Source organism: Knufia obscura (genome assembly GCF_036327395.1).
Source record: "Knufia obscura strain CCFEE 5817 isolate CBS 148926 chromosome Unknown scaffold_32, whole genome shotgun sequence".
Classification (NCBI taxonomy): domain Eukaryota; kingdom Fungi; phylum Ascomycota; class Eurotiomycetes; order Chaetothyriales; family Trichomeriaceae; genus Knufia; species Knufia obscura.
In genome coordinates this window covers 1-20785 of record NW_027042718.1, presented here as the reverse complement: position 1 = coordinate 20785, position 20785 = coordinate 1, and the positions used below count along the sequence as shown (strand labels likewise).

The 20785-nt window shown below is 50.4% G+C and overlaps 7 protein-coding genes across 7 annotated transcripts; 4 read left to right on the top strand and 3 right to left on the bottom strand.

Moving 5' to 3' along the window:
* Nucleotides 1–65: 65 nt before the first annotated feature.
* On the top strand, nucleotides 66–1529 carry ARG8 (acetylornithine aminotransferase; the record flags this gene model as incomplete). The annotated part of the gene is made up of 1 exon (XM_064879603.1): nucleotides 66–1529. One exon carries the CDS (start codon nucleotides 66–68, stop codon nucleotides 1527–1529), a length of 1464 nt encoding a protein of 487 aa, XP_064724627.1.
* A 2712-nt stretch (nucleotides 1530–4241) lies between these two features.
* On the top strand, nucleotides 4242–6945 carry PMZ80_011223 (uncharacterized protein; the record flags this gene model as incomplete). The annotated part of the gene is made up of 3 exons (XM_064879602.1): nucleotides 4242–4895; nucleotides 4940–5265; nucleotides 5313–6945. 3 exons carry the CDS (start codon nucleotides 4242–4244, stop codon nucleotides 6943–6945), a joined length of 2613 nt encoding a protein of 870 aa, XP_064724626.1.
* Nucleotides 6946–7728: 783 nt separating this feature from the next.
* On the bottom strand, nucleotides 7729–10575 carry PHO91 (low-affinity phosphate transporter; the record flags this gene model as incomplete). Its single annotated transcript, XM_064879601.1, has 2 exons — nucleotides 7729–7874; nucleotides 7935–10575. The coding sequence occupies 2 exons, from the start codon at nucleotides 10573–10575 to the stop codon at nucleotides 7729–7731; spliced, it is 2787 nt and encodes a 928-aa protein (XP_064724625.1).
* A 441-nt stretch (nucleotides 10576–11016) lies between these two features.
* HUL5 (ubiquitin-protein ligase (E3)) lies at nucleotides 11017–14586 on the bottom strand (the record flags this gene model as incomplete). The annotated part of the gene is made up of 1 exon (XM_064879600.1): nucleotides 11017–14586. One exon carries the CDS (start codon nucleotides 14584–14586, stop codon nucleotides 11017–11019), a length of 3570 nt encoding a protein of 1189 aa, XP_064724624.1.
* A 537-nt stretch (nucleotides 14587–15123) lies between these two features.
* Nucleotides 15124–15915, bottom strand: PMZ80_011220 (uncharacterized protein; the record flags this gene model as incomplete). The annotated part of the gene is made up of 2 exons (XM_064879599.1): nucleotides 15124–15455; nucleotides 15546–15915. The coding sequence occupies 2 exons, from the start codon at nucleotides 15913–15915 to the stop codon at nucleotides 15124–15126; spliced, it is 702 nt and encodes a 233-aa protein (XP_064724623.1).
* Nucleotides 15916–16884: 969 nt separating this feature from the next.
* On the top strand, nucleotides 16885–17394 carry srb7 (Mediator of RNA polymerase II transcription subunit 21; the record flags this gene model as incomplete). The annotated part of the gene is made up of 1 exon (XM_064879598.1): nucleotides 16885–17394. The coding sequence occupies one exon, from the start codon at nucleotides 16885–16887 to the stop codon at nucleotides 17392–17394; it is 510 nt and encodes a 169-aa protein (XP_064724622.1).
* Nucleotides 17395–18425: 1031 nt separating this feature from the next.
* Nucleotides 18426–20227, top strand: PMZ80_011218 (uncharacterized protein; the record flags this gene model as incomplete). Its single annotated transcript, XM_064879597.1, has 3 exons — nucleotides 18426–18498; nucleotides 18551–18620; nucleotides 18667–20227. 3 exons carry the CDS (start codon nucleotides 18426–18428, stop codon nucleotides 20225–20227), a joined length of 1704 nt encoding a protein of 567 aa, XP_064724621.1.
* Between the last annotated feature and the right edge of the window lie 558 nt (nucleotides 20228–20785).

The following is a 20785-nucleotide window of genomic DNA, read 5'->3' as shown; positions in this document are numbered from 1 at the left end:
ATTGAGCATTTGCCTTCTCGTTGTCTTCTCACGCCTGCGGTCTTCCTGCTTATCTGTCTACGAACATGTCTCATCGATTATTTCTCAGAGCTCTGCCTCGAACACTTACACCAAAGCAGATACCACAGTCCTTTGCTCGACGATATGCCTCACCAGCATCTGTACCGGTCTCCTCCACCATACCTGAAGCCAACATTCGTCATGAAGTTTCTGTTCCGAACCCAGACCCGGCACCAGATTCGCCTACCGCGACCTTCCTCGCCGAACGAGCTCCCTATATGGTACCGACCTATGTCAGACCGCCGCCGATGATGATGCAGGGAGAGGGTTGCATACTCTACGACCACGAAAACAGACCTTATCTTGATTTTACGGCCGGCATTGCTGTCTGCTCTCTCGGACATGCAGACAGCGGAGTTGCCAGGATCGTGTCTAACCAAGCACAGACACTGATTCATGCTTCGAACTTGTATCACAATCCCTGGACTCCCGAGCTTTCCAAGCTCATGATCGAAGAGACACAACAGCAATCGCCTGGAAACCATCTCAGCCAGGTCTTCGTCTCGAACTCTGGCTCTGAAGCCAATGAAGCTGCGCTGAAGTTCGCAAGAAAGGTGCCATACCAGAAAGATCCAAACACTGCTCAGCGAGAAATCGTCTCCTTTCATGGTTCGTTTCATGGACGCACGTACGGCTCCCTATCCGCTACGCCTAACAAGAAATACCAGCCTCCGTTCGGTCCGATGCTACCAGGTTTCAGGTATGGAATCTACAATGATGTGGAGGCTGTTCAAAGCCTAGTGGCCAAAAATACTGCTGGCGTCATCGTTGAGCCAATACAAGGAGAAGGTGGGATCAATGTTGCAACACCAGAGTTCCTGCAAGCACTGAGAAACAGATGCGACGAAGTGGGTGCAATTCTGATATTCGATGAGATACAGTGCGGTCTTTCCAGGACAGGCGATCTATGGGCACATACTGCAAGTGGCGTACAGCCAGACATCTTGACCACCGCCAAAGCCCTCGGCAACGGCATTCCAATAGGTGCAACGCTTATCTCCGGCAAGTCTGTTGCGCCTTTCATTAATACGGGCGACCATGGCACGACTTTCGGAGGGAACCCTTTCTCTTGCAGAGTGGCGCATCACGTTTTCACTCGACTTGCCAGGCCAGAGCTCCAAGAGGATGTTCGCATTAAGTCTACCCTTTTCTTCAGCGCTTACGATACAATGAGCGCCAAATATCCAGGAGTGCTGACAGCAGTACGAGGTCGCGGGCTCATTGTTGGCTATCAGCTGAGTGACGAACACAAAGGCAGGGCATCTGAGGTCGTGACTGCTGCTCGAGAAAGAGGTCTACTCATAATTACAGCTGGGGATGGTGTTATCCGAATCGTTCCACCGCTCATCATCTCTGCGGAGGAAATCAACAAAGGTCTTGAAATCTTGGACGAGGCCATGGCCGTAGTGTTTGCGGAACCACAAGACGTGCCGAAGACCAAAGGACAACAAGAAATGGCTGGCAGGTGATCTATCTCTCTCCTTCAGGTATCTTCATACCATGAACTCCCGCATATGGTGGTCTTTCGGCTGGTTTCCAACCATGCTTCTCCAAGTCAGAATCGTCTAATGAGAAGATTTCGACCTTCAGAGGACGGCAGCACTTGATCATCTCCTTTTCGCTGTCACTCCCGAATCCCCATAGCGATAGATCACCGCCTGGACACGTGCTCAGTGCCATCAACAAGTCTTGCTCTGCAAGAAACTCGATGTGATCGCCGGCCTGCGCTGGGCATGGGTTCATGAAATACCTGCCCTGTTTGTCCAATCCGGTTACTTGGAAAAGGTTGATCACATCATGTACGTCAGACTCGTTCAGACCCCAGGGCAAGACAGCTCTGGTCAGGTTTGAGTGGCAGTGGTAGTCATATGAAGCTTCCGCTCCAGCCAAAACGGTATTGATATACGGATCACATCTGGTTCCTAGCAGGTCATGCACTCGCCCGCCATGCTCATCGACACCGTACCATGACAAAGTGTCCTTGACAATTGTACAGAGCGGTCGCATGAATGGTAAGCATGACCACAAACGGTCATATGTCGAGACGTGGGAAGCATATAACTGCTTGGTTCGGGATGCCCAAAACCGTTCTCTTGGATTGTGGAGACTCCACACGTTGAGGTCGCCTGGTCGATGTGAGAAACAGTGATGGCAGACGCAAATGATACTCACCGACTTGTGGTCCTTCAGGTGTGCTTATTCGCACGATGGAGCCAGCAGGTGCTTTCCACGCTCGGCCAGATCGGATTGGAAGGACGAACTCTTCAATGAGCTTGCGAGGCGCTTGCTGGATGGCAGCATAAGTATCCCGGTCTACGGCAAGAGGTGATCCTGCTTTGGGCAAGTATGCTGGTGTCGGAGTTGGGATTGGCTTGCGTGCCGCCAGTCGAGCAGCTGCTTCCTCTGCGGCTGCCATTCCTATGCAGTGTGTGTGTGTTTGCTCTCACGGGAACGTCAAATAGCGGTTAGGCCACGTAACAAGTAGTAGGAACGGATGGTGATCATGCTGCAACGATACAAAAAGCAGTGTCGAATAGGCGATAACGTCGAATGAATTCTGCGCGGAGAACGCCGTTTCTCTACAAAATCCCGGAGCTATTGCGAGATTCTATAAGCTGCTGCATTTCTATCGCCTACAGGATGATTGCTAACCGTAACGGTCAAGCACAAGTGGCTCTAAACAACACATAGTATACCTGCAACTGTCATTGGGAGTCTCTGTCATAGAGGCTACAAACCTCAGATAATCACTTCTGGACGCCAGCATAGAAGTTAGGGCTTATGGGCTGCGTCGTGGTGATGTCCGACGCCCGGACCAATGCCGCGCAGGTGATCCGGGCAAATAATCTGGGCATGTTCGACCTTCACAAAGTTGCTAGCTGCCTCGACCTCACACGTTACAGGTGATCATGCCCATGTCATCGAATATGAGAGCCTGTGTCACGGCCGTCAGCTCGAGGAGCTTAATCTCTGTTGAGAGTCGAGCGGTGGGTGCACGATTTGCGGACTAGAACCACATCTATACCTGGTTTCCAAAAATGAATAAAATTTGCAAGAATAAAACACGTTGAGTGGGCTTGTGCCCCGGTCTATGTTGCTTTATCTTTAGGAGTCTGACATGGCAATCAAGAACGGCACACTCAAGTCGAGTACAAGGCTCGAATACGTCGACATTCGTGAACAGTTCTATGCATTTCTCGCAGTCTGCTATCGGCTTGTAGTTTTTAGCTTACGAGCATTTACACAGTTTACCAGAATGGCACACGCCAAGGATGCAAGTGAGAACACCATTGAGCAGATCCGAACTGGCCTACAATGCCGTAATATGCAATTTCATAACCATTGAGGTCGACTAAGTCTATGCTAAGTAGGAAGACATCAGATGGCTTTGATAGTGGTACGTCGCATTTCCTCACCACAGCGAACCTGGCATCATGGAGACCTTTGGCATGCTCGGTGTCTTTCTGGCGGCCGTGGCCTCGACTGCGGCTCACCGACTTGAGTCTCTCCTTAAACCATGATGTCAAGTGTTCTTGACCCTAGATTGAGCCTAACTCGAAAAGCAGTTGGTGTCGTTGTTCTAGGATATTAAACTGCGCTCGAATGTTGTGAAGTTGGTCAGGGTACTACGGCATCTGCAATTGATGGAAGCATAGCCGTCATCTAAAAGATCTGCGTTCCCATCTTGTATCTTGCTGAAATTCAATACTTTCTTGCAATATGATCCACGACTTTCTGCCTTTTATTAGTTGATGTTGCCTAATATGATATGTGGACCCTGACCATGTGCATAGCTCCACCATGATGTGCTTTATTGGTTGCCTAATAGAAGCACATAATGGTGTAAACACGTCGGACAGCAGCTTCTCGAGCTTGCCTGCACCTGCATCTGCATCTTGTGACTACCTCCTCACTATTGTCCTATCAAGAAGGCAGCCGTGCTGCTTTGTGCAAGGAGCACCTTTCATGCAGCTCGCTACTGCCAGACTTACGCTGCGCCTGCTTGAGCTTCCTTGGGATTTCCTCTACCTTCACCCATGCACTCATACCTTGCTGATCACTAAACACGAATTAGGCTGACATATGTGACTCGATCTTTCACTGCATACTGATTCTAGATAGCTCCACTGCAGGTGTGCTGCCTGTTCATATTGCTCATATAGGCGGTCTGTCTTTTACTTATGTCTGCTGCTGATCATATCAATTGGCACATCACACAAGGACAACGACTTTCGAATATCCTAGAGGGCCTCTCCGACGACTACTTTGAGAAGACAGAATCTAGTAGAGCCGCCACAGCAGCCTTCACAGACGCCATGAAGAAGTCACTGCTCAAGGGCCGCAAGGTCGAATCTGATCCTGAGCCAGAAGACGAGACCACTTCACACGACTCTTCCGAACACTCCTCCGACTCGGCAGCATCGTCCGAAGACGAGAAGAAGAAAAAGACGTCAAAGACCAAAGCCAACAAGAACAAGAAGAGAAAAAGCACGAAAGCTACCAATGGCAATGTCAGTGTTGAGCAGCTGCTCACCTTGCTGACTGGCATGAAGCAGAACAATGTCGCTCCAGCTGCAGACAGCCTCATTGAACCTCCAGTATCGTCAGGCTCGATCCCTCCACCGCCTGGTCTCGATGCAGCCGACATAGCAGCACAGGTTGTGGCACTGCTCAAGCAGGAAGAAGAACAATCGGACGGCAAGAAACAGGCTCCAGGCAAGATCGGCACCAAAGTAGCCTTCAAGAGGGTTGACCAAGTCTATGATCGCAAGATACACAACTACAAGCTCAAAGAGACCGTTCAATCCGATCCAAAGACGGATCAGTGGGATCAGGTATTTGTTTTTGGATGCCAATTGGAATGTGCTAACCCCTGTAGTATGTCTTCAACGTCCGAAGACAGTTCGACACCAGCGCTCGTTATCTTGCCACCTTCGTCGACATCAAATCGAAACACCTGCGAGATTGTCTGAAGGAAGTCATGGGAGAGATCAAAGGCGTCAGTCTTGTTGCTGAGAAGCCCGCCGTCGACCCGAATATGCTTTTTCTGTACCTCGAAGAGATACGCGGCATGCAGGAACGACAGGAAGCCCAGAGCAAAGCTCTAGACAACAAAAAGAAGAGAAAAACTGCTAAGCTTAATTCACAACATCTGAAGCTGCTTGTCGACTACCTCGATAAGGACTACGCTCAAACAAAGGAAGCGTGAGTATTAGATCTTCATCCTTTAAGTTCATGCTGACATTGTTTAGTCTATATCCTATGCTGGAACACGGCACCATCACATTTGAGTATTTATGGGCCTTGTTCAAACCGAATGAGATCCTCTATTCCTCCACATATGGCGACGATGAAGAACCGCGGGCTTTCAAAACAGTCTACAGCCGCGAGAATGCCAGTATGATGAGAGGCAAATGGTACAGTATTGAAGCACGATATCTCGAATACGACGGAAAGAATTTTGGCATGGCTACTGTTAATGCCGAGATCCACGCCTTTACTGGCTCCAGGAAGATATCTTCGCTATCTTGCTATCCGATACGATACCACAACAACCCTGACAAAGCCAAACAAGAGCTGATCGACCGAGGCAAGAGGTTTGTAGCTCTCAAAGGCATGAATTACAAGACCTACGCCGGAATGTGCTACGTGAAGAAAGAGGACAAGGTGCTGAAGGTCGACGTTCATGGCCGAATCATGGTCGATCCTGCCATCTTCCGACGAACCAATCCCAATTATCCTCTAAGTGCTGTGAAGCCTGCAGAGAGTGAAGTATATGCGAACGCCACTCCAGTCGTGGACGAAAACGGCAACACCACGACAAGTTCAGATGGCAGGGGCCAGCCCACTCCAGCTTCCGAAGACTTTGACCAGCAGAAGCAGTTCAAGGTCATCCAGAACGAAGAGGGCAAGCACGTCATCATTGAGATAGGGTCCGATGAGGCTGTTCAGGTCGCCACCCAGGACAAGTCGACAGATATCTTTACAGAAGAACAACTGCTTATTGCAAGTTCGACTGTCGTCGGCTTCTCTTTCAGCGAGAAGCTTTGGCTTGAATTCGCTGTCAGTAAGGTCGGGGAAGTCTCTTGGAACAGCGATGCTTTTGACTCGCTCATCCTACCAGATAATCAGAAAAATATTGTCAAAGCAATGGTGTCTTCGCACGCTTTCCACCCTTCCCAGAGTATCGACGACATCATTGCTGGCAAAGGCAAAGGTCTAGTTGCTGTCCTTCATGGTGGTCCAGGCCTTGGCAAAACATTGACAGTCGAATCGATCGCCGACCTCCTCAGACGACCTCTGTACATGGTCTCAGCTGGTGATCTCGGCACAAACAGTCAAACCCTCGAGCGAGAGCTCCAGCAAATACTGGATATTGCCCACACGTGGGGTGCAGTACTCTTACTCGACGAGGCAGATGTCTTCCTCGAGAAGCGATCAACTCATGACATCCAACGAAACGCACTCGTCTCGATATTCCTCAGACTGCTGGAGTACTTCCAGGGTATCCTCTTTCTCACCACGAACCGAGTCGATGTCTTCGATGACGCTTTCATCAGCAGAATTCACCTATCTCTTCGCTACAACGAGTTGACATCCAAGGCCAAGAAGTCCGTATGGAAGACATTTATCACGAAAGTACAGGATGCAGAAGGCATGCGGGTTGAGGATATCTCAGAAAAAGATCTTGACGATTTGAGCAGAAGAGGGCTGAATGGCCGGCAGATCAAGAACATCGTGAGGGCTGCACAAGCGCTGGCGATTCATGAGGATGTCGCGCTTGGGCTGGGTCATATTAGGACTGTGCTGGATGTGGCGCAGACGTTTGAACGAGATCTCAAGGGTGGGACTGGATATGAGGATGCCATGAGGGGGTATACTTGAGGTGACTTTGGGGTATTTGGCAAGCGGTGAAAAGGCGTTCGAAGGTGGTGCATACTTATCACGGTTATCTTAGGCGGGCGGTCAATTTGGCGTTTCGGGTGATTCAGAGGTACCCTCGGCGGCGCCATTGGTCGATAGGTAGATAGGTGGGTGTCACAGTCATTCGATTCTCTCATGAAGCCCAACCGTGAAGGACTCTTCTTCGTCCTGTCCGTGTCACAGGAAGGCACCACTATCTTCAAGTACAAACAGATCTCGTGCATATATGCTCGTGTGCCAGTGAAATAGATAATGCTGTACTGTAACTCAGCAAAACGAGATAGGTATGATTCTTCGTAGGACGAAGAAGTTTGTAGAGGGAAGAAGCTTGTAGGAAACAGGCTTAGAATCGTATGGATGAAGTACTGCTGTATGTGGTCGTGTTGTGGTTTATATGGTGGGTAGTACAGGTTGATTGAATGTCGGTGGATAAAGGAAGATTTGTCTCTTGCTCAGGAGCGAGCAACAGCCAGTTTCCAGCCAGCCAGCGCATCAAGGCATGTCTTGGTTAAATATTATTGCGCTGTGCTCGTTGGCTTGACTTTGCCCTCGATTGACACGATATGCGATGGGATCTTCACCCTCGGCCTGTGGGTGAGGTGAGGTGAGGTGGTACTACGACAGGCACAGGCACTAGATGATATGAGACTTTGACTTGACCATATGGGTGGGCAAGACAGCATTCTTCACCTGCTCGATGGACGGAATATATGATACTCTATATCGCGTAGGTGCTATGCTACTTCACAGCCCCGCAGCAAGCATAAGCCCATACCCCAGACTGACAATCACCGCGAACGCCATGAAACTCGCCGGTATACCCCTCGTCAGGAAATGCTTCACGCGGAGATACCGCACGCCCGTCTCGGGGACTTCCATCATTATTGCCGCTGTGGGTGAGTGGTTAGCACATCCTACTCAAGCGCGACGAAAGGGAGGGAAAAACTTACTCATATTCGGAAACCCACTCGTCGGTAATCCCATCGCACCACTCGCCATTAGCACAGTCCCCATAACCAGCAGATTCGGATGTGGCTCATCCATGCCCTGACCTACGCTCGCGACGAGGGGCAGGATGATCAAGGCCGCGACTGTATGGCTGATGAATGTTGCTACTACCAGTACCAACGCGCAGAAGACGACGAGGACGCCGTAGACGGACATGCCGGCTACATTCTCTGTTATCCCCTTTGCAATCGTGTGCAGGAGACCAGAGGAGCTGACCGCCTTGCCGAGCGTGAGGCCACCGGCAGCAAGTATGATGATCGTCCAGAGGAAGTTATTGAAGTCTTCTTTTGTTAGGATGCCTGTGCCGAAGAAGAGGACCATGGGGATGATGGCGATGACGCCCATGTCGCCGAAGACGTGTTCGAGTTGGTGGGAGACACACCAGAGGACGATTGTGAGCAGTGTGACGAAGATGATGAAGTACTGGCGGCCGTTGAGTGGGTCTTTCATTGGTCTGAGGGGCACGATTGTTACACCTTTGCCTGGTTGGAAGGTGAGGAGTAATAGGAGCCAGATTGCGATGATGACGACTATGCAGACGGGGAGGGCGATGAAGAACCAGATTCCCCAGGATGGTTGTGGGCGCATATTTTGAAGGGCGATGATGTTCTGGGGTGACGATATTGGGGAGGCGGCGCCGCCCATGTTCGATGCGAGTGCGATACCTAGGATGAGCGCTTTGGACATGTTGGAGTCGGCTGGGAGGTTGCGGAGCATGGGTTGGATTATGCTGAAGCAGAGGACTGGGGCGGCGACGTTGGAGATCCACATGCTTAGGAAGAGACTGACGAACATGTTGGTTATTAGGACTGTACGTGCCTTTGTGCCGGCTTTGGAGAGGATGAATGTGGCGAGTTTCTTGGCGATTTGGTACTTTGACAGAGCGGCCGCAATGGTGAAGCCACCCAGTAACAACATGATGACTGGTGTCCACATGCTTGCGAAGACGGCTTTCGTGGCGGATTTTGTGTCGAGGCGGTGATGGGGTTTATCTTCTTCACGCATGATGCGGAGGATGACGGTGAGGAAGGGGATTGAGAGGGAGGTGACGAAGAGCGGGATAACTTCTGTTGCCCAGAGTAAGCTCACGAAGATGAGCATGGCGAGGCAGTTTTGTTGTTCTTCTTTCTTCATGATTGGAACGAAGAGGAGGATGAAGAAGATTATGATGATGGCGATGAGGGTGAAAAAGGTGCTGCTGAAGAGCCATGAGGGACATCGGTAGCGGCCGACAGGGGTATCGAGTTCTTTCATGTCGTCGTCCTTCTCGTCGTTGTGGTCTCGGGTGTCGATCGTGCCACCGAGGAGGGTTTGACGGACTCCGAGATTGGCGGCTTGTGCTCGCCTTTCGATTCCAATCATTTCGCGCCAGACAGTGTTGCGTTCCCAGACCACATGTTCGCGCAGATGTAGTCTCAGTTCGCGCTTGGCAAGGGGTACATCGCCTTTCGTGACGATCTCAGCGTATTCATGTTCGACTTTCTGGATGTTGGCATCGACTTGAGTCATTGTCGTGTCGCGAAATGGATAGGATGGCTCAACGTTCTTCTCCATGTACTCTTTGCGGATGTCGCGGTTGCAGACCTTGTCATATTTCTTTGCTGCTTTCTTAAAACCGGTCTGATTGAGCTGGATGAAGGATTTCAGCTCAGAGAGCGAGACATAAACGTTGATGATGCGTTTCTTCAACGTGATGCCCGAGTCGTAGAGAGTAGTGAGGTGACCAGGATCCGAACTCTCCAACTCTAATGCCATGCTGGGACGTCTCCTAAGTGAATTTGATCCCTGTGTATGGAGACTCTCGGTCGAAGCAGTCATATCGCGGTTATGTTGGTTGAGCTGAGGCGGTTGGAACACACTTTTACTGCGCTGCTTCTGCTGTGGTTTGTCCTTCTTCTTGAGCATAGCAGAATTGTCGTCAGCATCACTATCACTGTCGTCCTCGTGCTCCCCTTCCTCTGCTATGCTCATGCTCATTGTGGAGGCCCTCCGTTTTCTTCGAAATGGCACAGCACCGAATATGCTGCCCGATCTGTCCAGTTTCCGCCTGTTCTCGAAGTCGACTACTTGGTCCATGTCCACACCGGCAGTCTCGGACTTGTAGTTCTCGACATCTTGTTGTATTTGCTCGAGTTCACTGTAAATCTCCATCTCTTTCAGCCTGTAGAACGAGCAGACCTTTTCCAGCTCAGCATCAAGCAGTCTCTTGAATGTGGTATCTGGGTTGAGCCTTTGGCCATCGAGAAGTGCTTCTTCCTCATCTTGACCGTCGACTGTTGTCTGGTTGATCTGCTTCTCGAGGGTGTATATTGTCTTCTTGAGGTTACTGTAGGCTATGTAATTGCTCGACCAGTCTGGCACGGCATTGAACTGAATGCTGTGTGAGAACTTCATCTCTTCTGCTTCTGCTAGTCGATGTAATTTGTCAAGTCGTCGCTGGTTGCGCCGAGCTGCCCGCGAGTCTCGAGCTGCGGGCGCACGACCTGTCGGATATGGTTGTAGTTCGACGTCGTGAGTCTGTGAGGAAGAAGCTATGCCGGTGACAGACTTAAGGACTCGCAGTGGCTGTCGCAAGTCATTCATGAAAAATGAGGTTCATGCTCGTGATCTACTGATTAACTTAGTGGGAGCATCTCCGCCGTTGGTCGCCATTGATCGCATAGACTTGCCCTTCGGACAGGCAGGCACACCAAGACTCCAGCCAAGCAAGCACGACGGTGTGCATCATGCTCCTCCAAGTTTGGGTATGAACCATCAAAATAAGCAATAAATCATCGTAAAGCAGTCACGCTCAGCGAAGCATGCTCGAATAAAGCTCTCCGATTCGTCACCTTTGTATGTTGGGAAGGTCACGGTTATGGGGTCTGTGCCTGGCAGCCCGCATGAAGGTTGTCTACTTTGAGATCATGTCCACATGATTTACGATGGATGGGGAACTCTGGGGTTGTACGGAGTACACATGCATTGCTGTACTCGCTTACTCATTATCTAATTGTGCAAGAAGCTCCGGTATCAAAATACACATCACGATAAGTCGAACCCTGCTCCAGAATTTACAGCATACAACAGCTTTTCCCTCATCGTTCTCTCATCACCATATCGAGGAAGCTTCAACAGGTTGACGCAAGTACTCGTGCTCGGCAACCTCGTCGTATCCTCGCTCGAGTCTCTGATGCTGAATTTGGGATTCAGATGACTGAATCCAAGCAGCGGTGCTCGAGGCGTACTCGTCACGAATTTGAGTACTTTGCGCCGGTCACCGTCATCCAGCTCTTTGAGCACCTTCCAGAACATGGCAACTGTTGGATGCTCGAGGCCATCGTCACCAATAACGTATAGTCCTCCGTATTGAGTGTTTCGTCTGAGATCGAGGATGTCGAGCTCTTGGTTGTCACCACCAACCAGCTTCTGCAGCTCTTTTTGGTTAAACATTGCTAACCACATCGGCGAGATGATGTTGCCGAGTCCTTTCAGGAACGCATTTGTGATGAGTCGAGGCTGCTCTTGAAGTCGGTAACGCACAATTCTGTCAATGTACTTGAGCCGGTTTCTGTTAGTGACGAGTTCGTTCGATCCTCCTGGGATCAAATCTGTGGTTAGGCTGACCGCTTTTCCATCCACGTCGAACGTGTCCGAGACAGTGAAATTGAGGCCAAAATCAGCTTCGACGTCTCCCGGATAGTTCTTCAGTTTCAGCAGTCCTTGATAGAGTTGGTCGTCGAAATCACGAAGGTCGTTGATCGATGCTCGGAATGAGGATTCGGTTGTTGCTGACGTCGTGCCTCCTGTCAGAGCCCACTTCAACAAGAAGAACCCTGCAAAGTTGACATCGATCAATATGCCCTCATACATGCATTTGCCAACGATGCGCCCCAGAAACTCGTATCGTTGCATAATTCCTCGCATGGCCACATTGAAGCCTTCGGTGCCAGGTCTGTTGCCATCCTGCATCAGTATGTATTTGGCTTGCTGCATTGTCGTCGGCTTCGGATACAGATATCGTTGCTCGTTCTCTTCAAACAGTGGCATGTCGGCCTGAGGATCGAATGCCTCGCTCGTGACGCTCATCAGGAACTCCTTGGTCACTCCACCTCCGTCGATACCTGCTTCAGGCTGCCCGAACTGGTCGATGAAGCTGATTTGTATAGGCTCTTTCAGCTCTTCACCAAGGCCATAAAAGCTGTCGAAAGCATCTTCGAACACAGAACCACGGTGGATATCAGCATGATGCCTGCCGATCATGTCCATCCCTCTATGACGGCCATTCAAGTCTCTAGCTTGAGTCGAAGCTATCGACATTCGCCAATCGTCTGCTTCAACGTATCCGTTTCTTCTTCGCTCTTGATCGCGGTAGATGAATCTGCGGAATATCTGTACCCTTGTATCGAAAGGTATGAAGAATGGAAGGTTTCGCAACAGCTCAAGTCTGGGGTTTAGTGACTGCAACTGCCGTCTCTTTCGAGCCATTTCTTGTAGCTTGGTGTCGGCTTGTCTCGATGCTTGTGAGCGAGGTGTGTGAGGCGCTCTGATATTGAACAGCGACCCTAACGTCGGTATATGCATATCATTGTCGTCCTTAACCTCATCCCCGAGTTCCAGCTCTTCCTCGTCATCACCATCCTCGACGGCTTCATGCCGTCTTTCTTCTTCTGCCACGACTGCTGGGATGAAGCCTTGCATATCAAAATGTTTAGTCATTAGCCAGTAGTTGTCAGGCAGGAATTTCCGTCTCGAGTCTCGCTCGTACAGCATGCGCAACAGACCTGTCGCTAGACCCTTCATATATGCTTGTGAAACGTCATTGCCAGCAAGGGTCTTCGCCGCTGGCTTGGAAGGAGTTGTCGACGGGGCTCCTGGTGACTGGCCAAACAGAACAGATATACTTGCTGTGTCCTCTACTTCGTTATACTCAGCTAAGTCTGCTGCGTTCCAATACAGAGAAAAAGCAAGATGCTTGAGAAAATTACCCAGGCTCGCTACGTCTGGTAGCGATAATGCTCCTTGTCGAAACTGATAGGCCAACGATGACCGCATAACATTATCTTCATCGAGAGCGAAGAACTCTTCATCGTCCATGAGTTTGAGGATGAAAGTATAGAGCTCAAGAAACAACAGCACGATTCTCCACTCTTCTTGCCACTTTAGCACTTCCTCCGCTGACGGTGGCTGGTATCCAAGCTGGTTTGATAGGCGTTTGGCTTGAGTTAGAACAGATATAACATCTTCTTGATCTTTCCGTATCAGCTGGAAGACCGTGGTGGATTGAGAGGCTTTCCAGAGGTACTGTATCGTCGAGGTTGCACCGGTTCCCGAAGCAGACGACGGAGAGTTCTGGTATAGCCACATCCGGATGTTGGTTGCTCTGGATGGGAAGGCCCTCAAGAGCGCAACTGCGTAGTTCGCCAGGGGCTTCGCCACTTCAGCGACTGTGATTGACGTCGACCGGAAAGTCCTCATAACTTCCTGTACACTCTGCTGCCCAGCCAGGAGGCCAATATGGTACTTGGTGAAATCGTTCAGCGGTGGTAGATTCTGTTCGGTGGTCGTGCCTTTCATAGGCTGGTCGGCTATATCGATTCGCGCAGCAACATCGTTTGCGCATCTCGTCAGTGCTTCTGAAATGGCTGATATCCAGTCGATCTCTTTACCCTCGCTACTGAGCGCGCGCCACATATAAATCGTGTTTGCCAAAACCCACAGGAGACCTTCCGTCGGGAGATTCTGAGCCACTTTCTGCACGCTCTTGCAGAACAGAATCTGATTACTTTTTATTGCAATGTAGGCAACCATCTGAGGGTAGTGCTGTATCTTGAACGATGAAAGGAGGTGCCGGACGAATGCGTCGTATGCTGCAGGCTCCTTGCGTAGAAGTAAGGCTTGTATGTACTTCGAGAGTTGGGAAGCAATATGAGAAGAGTGATCGGCATGGGAGCATATGGCGAGGCTGCGAAACTGTGCATCGTGATCGAGCTGAACAGGTTTCTCCAAGATCTGAACACCCAAGTCAAGTAGCAACGATCGTTGGGCAGAAGTCTCGGATTTCGCAATAGCCCGAGCACTTATTCTCGACAGCTTTGTAAAGTATTGGTTCCATACCAGCGCATGTGCGGGATCTTCCGTCAGTTTCCAGGACTCTGTCAGGCTCTTTCCAAAATAGCATAAGCGCCACCTGTCCATAGACTCATGTGTATCGAGGAAAGAGAGGACGAGACGCATCTGATATCGAAGAGCCTCTTCATCTTGGTAAGGTAGGGCCGAGTTCTGTGAGGTTGTATCCTGGTACGGTATCCTTTTGCCCTGGTCTACTCTTGACTGCTCATTGGCATCCCATTCGTCTCTCCACTTCTGTTTCTGCTGTGTCCGGGACGAGTGGCCTCGCCATAATCTCTGAACCTTGCGAGCGGCGTTCAATCGGTCTCTGTCATGTGCCCTTCTGGCTCTTTCGGCCTGTGCTTGCGCCAACGCATTCTGTGAGCCAGTAGGTGCTTGCGGTGATGAGCTTGCACCTGGCAGGCTTGCCCATGGATTTCCTTTGCGACCAGAGAGATTGACTTGTCTCGGTTTCCTTGTGTTGCCGGTAAATGCGGTGTGCATGATAGTGAGTATCAGTAGGTGGGATGCGTGGCGAGCATATGGCCGACAGCAGGTTCGCCCGAGATCGACGAGATATATTCCTAGGAAATGTCGATCGAAATGCTTAGAACAGCCACTTGGTCTATCCCAATCAGAGCAATAGACGACAGAAAGATATGGAAGCGTAGGCTCATGGCACTGTTGATTGCGAGGCAACAGGTGCCTCACTCAGCCGTGGTGCCTGAATGCCTGAGAAGGATGTCACCACTGACGATCTCCCGCAGTCGCGGCATGTGCAATCGAACGCGCATTGCAAACCACCACCTGTTCACCTGAAGTCGCTGCATTTGTGTGCCATGTTACCATAGGACTAGTAGCAATGCGAAACTGTACTACTGTTAGGCGATTGCAAGAAGGGAAAATAGTCGGAAAGTAATCAGTTCCTTGCTATCCAGCAGCTACGTTTCAACTAGGTCTATTTTACTTTAATTTATGGTAGCGAAAATCAACAGCACGAATAGCGCCCATCGGTAGAACCGACTAGCCCTGGCCTTACCTTCAGTTCCACCCCTCAGCACACACCAGTTTCCATCCCCTCGTAACAAATTGATCCTCCGCCAATCGCTTCGCCGTCCACTCCGTCGCATGCGCCTTTTGACTCTCCTCACTCGTAATCGCCTTCACCGTATCGTCCAGCTCATGGATCGTCATAAACGGGAAGGGCTCGCCATGTGTAATCGGTGTTTGGACAGAACCGAGCTTGTACCGCAACGAGCGGCGGTACCCAGGGGTTTTCGAGATCATGGGAAGGTGTTCCTGGCTCATGAAGGCGTCGTAGTCTTGATCGTCGGAGGGACAGGCTTCGACTGTGAAGAGTTGGGGGGAGGGTTCTGTAAGAAGAGGTTAGGTATGGCATGTATGACGGTGTGCTGTTGAATCTGTGGCGGGGTATGTTACAACAGGTAGGAAGAACCACCTACTCTGTCCGTTCTTCAACGGGTCGAACACGTCGATCAACTCGTAATTCCTCCCATCGAAGTCTCCGTTGTCACCATTCGAATTGGTGCCACCTTCAGTGGTAAACAACTCGCTTGTCTGGCTGACGTTCCCGTACTCTTTTGACATGATTGGATCGGCGCGATCAGTCTGGTAGATGGCCAAGAACTTCCGTGGCTCGGTTGGGTTTGGCTTCATGGGGGTGGGGATCTCCTCGTACAATGTGGCGCGTGTGACGACTTTGGCGTTGACTAGATCGGGAAGGTGTTCGGTGCTGTACCATTTCTTCCAGAGGGTGTCGGAAACGACGGTTGGCCTGGATGTGATATGGAGGAGGTAGGGTGAGGCTGTCATGATTGTTGGCTTGCTGAAGTCTGCACAACTTGTTGTCTTCTAGAACTGTCTGGACGCCAGTGAGTCTATCGAGTCTGTCATCTTCGAAGGTTACTTCTATCTGCCCTAATCGTCCGGCCTGAAATATATGGTCCTCATCTAGTACGAGGACGTACAACTAAGATGGAGACCCTATAGCGGAATTCCGCGTGCATTTGGGATTCGGTCTTTGGCCTCGGCCCTTGAAGGATGAAGTTGATTACGGAATCCCGTTTGTATTATGCGCGCTAATGATTTAGTTGATCGTCTTCCCTGCTTGCCTCACTTTTGTCGAGCTTTGTACAGAGACAATGTCAAGGTACGATCCAGGATACCCTCCAGTCGACTTGAGATGGCTTGTCTCGGCGCGGTGCAATAATGTCTTTAGCAGGTTTTAAAAAGCGGGCTGTTTGATGTATGCCTAGCTTAGCAGCTGTAGGATCCCGTTTTAGCTGATATCCCAGTGTAACCTCTCGACTGTGATGGCATCCGGAAGCTTCTGCTCTTGGGTTTCCTCAGGGACCTGATGTGCGCTCGGCCCCCAAATCAGGATCTGACTGAGTCTGCCGAGACTGGTAGATCCACCCTGTCATCGTAAGTGAGGGGTTATTCAAATGTGTAGGCGGAACGAAAGTAGGCGAAGACGATGGCTCTTTCTTGTAAGATCGAAGCCGGACTATAAGTATTTGATGCGGTTGTGCCCACGTCTAAGTCGACGTTGCCCTCAACAGCGGCAACGGCGCGATCCAGGAAGAGACTAGTGGGTGACGTAGAACCCCGGTTGGCTCGAGTTCAAGTTGGCTCATCAAAGCGGCGACGTATTAAGCTCCTTATCGCATTGCGCGACACATGCGAAAGCGCATGTGCTCTAACTACAAGGATTACGGTCGGACATTATTTTGAGCACTCTGGGAGTACTCTACACTACTATCCGATACTCAACGTCGCAAGATGCCTACGGACGTGGTGTCGCTACTGCAGACTGAGGTGGATCAGTTGATGATCCAACATTTCAGCACCTACTCATATCTCAGTCAGCGACACCCGCTACAGCCTCCACGAGAAATCCCTGGTTTACGCTTCACGAGCCAAAAGATAGATTTAGCTGCACCACCCAAGGGACTGCCAGGTGAAGAAGATACCACAAAGGCACCATATCCGCTACAGCCTCAGGATCCCCGCACCTTCGAGGAGGCCCAGAATGAGCTTGCCGAAGACCTGATCTTGAAGACCCAGCAGATTCAACAGCTCATTGCAAAGTTACCGGGCATTGACCAGGACGAGAGTCAGCAGGCTGAGGATATCAAGACACTCATTGCCGAAGTTGACGAGATGGAGAAGGCGAGGAGAGCAAAGAGGAGGGAGATGCATCAACTCGTGAAGAGACTTGACGCTGTTGTAGGAGGGATGAGCAAAAGTATCAACTACTCGCCAGTCAATGGTCACACGAATGGTGGTTGAAGCGTTCTCGACAATCATACGGAGTAAAAGACATTAAATTTGATACTCTGCCTCTACCAATAAGTACCAGCTTCTGCCAAGGGCTCCCTATTGCCCTCACGTGCAGACTGCGGCCGTGGCTAGCATCCAGCACTGCTGGCAACTCGTTTCAATTCTCTACAAGCAGGATAGCAGCTGATCTAGCATGCTCCGTGAGCAAAGCCCAGGTATCAAGAGCGGAGGCGCACAGGTCTTGTGAAGATGCTACCGGGAGACTGGGTCGGTGCGACTGCTGAATTCATGTTGATGTGTGCAAGGCAGGAATTGTCATGCTCTCATCATTGAAGACGAATCGGTCGAATGCACGCCCTATGCAGGGCAAATACTTGTAATTCTAGAAAGGCAAACTTCGGCATCGTCGGAGGGGCTTGAATGAAATGGTGCCAAGTGGTTTGATGCGCAAGAAGCTGTATCCAAGCCACAATTTCTCCGCTTATCATGTCGCCTCTGTCATGGACGTGCAGCAGTCTTTTGCCTCCCGACTTGTTATTGTAGAGTTTGAAATCACCGTCGTTGCTCATACGAGTAAAGCTCTACTTCAAGTACTCGCATTATATTTCGCGCAAGCACTACGGCGGCTACTGAGGCATACTTGCCAGACTCCATTGCGACGTCATTGGACTCCAGCTGTCACCGAAATACTAATCGGCACCCGCAATTTCATCAGCACGGCCCAAGCCAAACTGGTACCAAGCCACTCACCTCTTACCACCCACGTCGTCTAAGTCAACGTCGTCGCGCTGGCATTCTTCGCTACTCCTCTTATTTACCCATCTCTCCCCACCGTGCGTACAGTAATCGATCCTGACGGAAGAAGACGATCTGTTGTTGTTGATACGCCACGACGCTCGTTCGGTCAAGCAGCTCCTTACTCGCGCCGAAATACCATCGCAGTCGTTGACTCTACAAACGCGACTGCACTACCTCCTTCAATCGGCGACCCCAGCAGAAGAAACACAGTCACAGAAGTACCCGGTAGACGAGGGTCCAGCATGTCGAAAGTCGTGAGAAGTGTCAAGAATGTCACAAAGGGCTACAGCAGCGTCCAGGTCAAAGTTCGAAATGGTGCGCTCAGAAGCTCCGGCGCAACCACAAGCAGCATGCTGACAGGTTCCAGCTACCTCGAACGATCCATGGGGCCCGACCGGGACAGACATGGCTGAAATCGCAGCTCTAACATTCAACAAGTAAGCTACACTGCACATCCGGCATGAGCCGCGCTGACAATTGCAGTCCTAGTGATTTCTATGAGATTATGGACATGCTCGACAAGAGATTGAACGATAAAGGCAAGAACTGGCGACACGTCCTCAAATCGCTCAAAGTTCTCGACTACTGCCTACACGAAGGCTCGGAACTGGTCGTCACCTGGGCACGCAAGAACATATACATCATTAAGACACTCCGAGAGTTCACCTACATCGATGAGGATGGCAGAGACGTTGGCCAGAATGTCCGCATTTCAGCTAAGGAGCTCACTTCCCTCATTCTCGACGAAGATCGCCTACGCAGCGAACGATCCGATCGCAAATTGTGGAAGACTAGAGTCTCTGGTATTGACGAGTACGCCCCTCAGGCTATCTCAGGTCCACCTCCACAGGCCCGCCCGAGAAGACGATCCGGTCAACTTGATGACAACGATGCCGAATTTCGCCTTGCCCTAGAAGCTAGCAAATACGAAGACGAAGAAAGGAGGAAGCGCGAGAGTCAGACTGCGTTACCTGCGCGCGACGAAGATGATGATCTTCAGAAGGCCATTAAGCTGAGCAAGGAAGAAGAGGAACTCCGGCGCAGACAGCTGGAAGATCAGAATGCGGCTTCCTTATTCGACGATACTCCAGCTCCTAGCCAACCACAGCCAACAGGCTACAACCAAGGTTATCAGCAACAGCCAGCCGTCGACTGGTTCGGCAATCCACTTCAGCAGCAACAGCCACAGAGCACTGGCTTCCTGAACAACCAATATGCTCAGCCAACCGGTTACCAGAACGGCTACGGCTTCCAGCAGCAACCTACGGGTTTCCCCTCAAACAGCACTGGATTCGACCAGATGGGTACTCAGCCATTTTTGCAGCAACAAAGCACGATTCAGCCGCAGCAAACTGCTTTCCAGAACAACAATCCGTACGGCCAGCAGCAGAATGATGTCTTTGGCATGCAATCACCGCAACCACAACAACAGAGCTTGCAGCCGGGCACGAACAACCCCTGGGCTTCGAATGCTAATCAGGCTGACTCGCTCAAGCCGATGCCCACTGGCTCAAATAACCCGTTCGCGCAAAAGGCACAACAGTCGATGCAATCGCAATCACCATTTAGAACGAACACTCAGCCATCGCTCGGCACACTCTACGAGTCCCAACCTACTACAGCGTTCCAACAGCCCAGTCAGCCAAACCCGATCTCGACCTTTCAAGCGCCTCAACAACAACAGCAGCCAAAGCAAGAATTGGATCCACAAAGAGCAAGACTCAACGCCCTTCTTGCATCTGGCGAAGGTCAAGATACATTTGGTAACACAGGTGACATGAGAATACCCGCTCAGCATACAGCTCCAGGCACTTTCGTCAACTCAGCTGGTGGAGGTATGGACCGGCTCAGAGCAGCTCAGACAGGTACAAACCCATTCTTCACTCAACAAACCACAGGCTATGCTCAGAACCAAAGCGGGCTTGGCCAGCAGATGCCTGCACAAACTGGTCCTGCCGGCGGATTTGGAGGTGGATTTGGTCAGCAGAGCAATCCCTTTGGGTCGCGGCCGAACCAGCAGAGTGGAAGTCTGATCGACCTGTGAGCGAGGTAGTGAAATGTATGGCGTTAAGATATAGTACCAGATAGTCATTCATTGTAATTGAAACTGACGTTGTTCCAACGGGCATTCGCGTTGCTGCTAGCCCGTATGTTATAAGCTGATTCTCATGCGGCTCTTTCTGCAAGCTGCTCGAGCGTTCAAAAACAAACCGTACTACCTTAGGCTTGGCATGGACAAGTGATGGAACCCTTCCCGAAAGCTTATTCATGCTTACTTCCGAGTTAAGTTCGACCCTGGTCTACCCGGTCATTAGTGTATCCGGTCACGATTCCCACCTTAAAACGCTAAAATCGTAATTTCTAACTTCATCATTATTTACTCTATTTTAACGTACTAAGCTTATCTATTAATATCTACTAAGTTTAAAGTGTGTAAACTCAGGAATATTAATATAGAGTAAGAGAAAAAGAGTTATTAGCGAATAAAAACGCGATCTTCGCGTTTTATATACTAATTTACGGTAAAACGACTTTAGCGTATATAAAGTAGAATAACTTTATAAGTATTTATAATAATTTAGTTCTTTAAGTTTAGGTATCT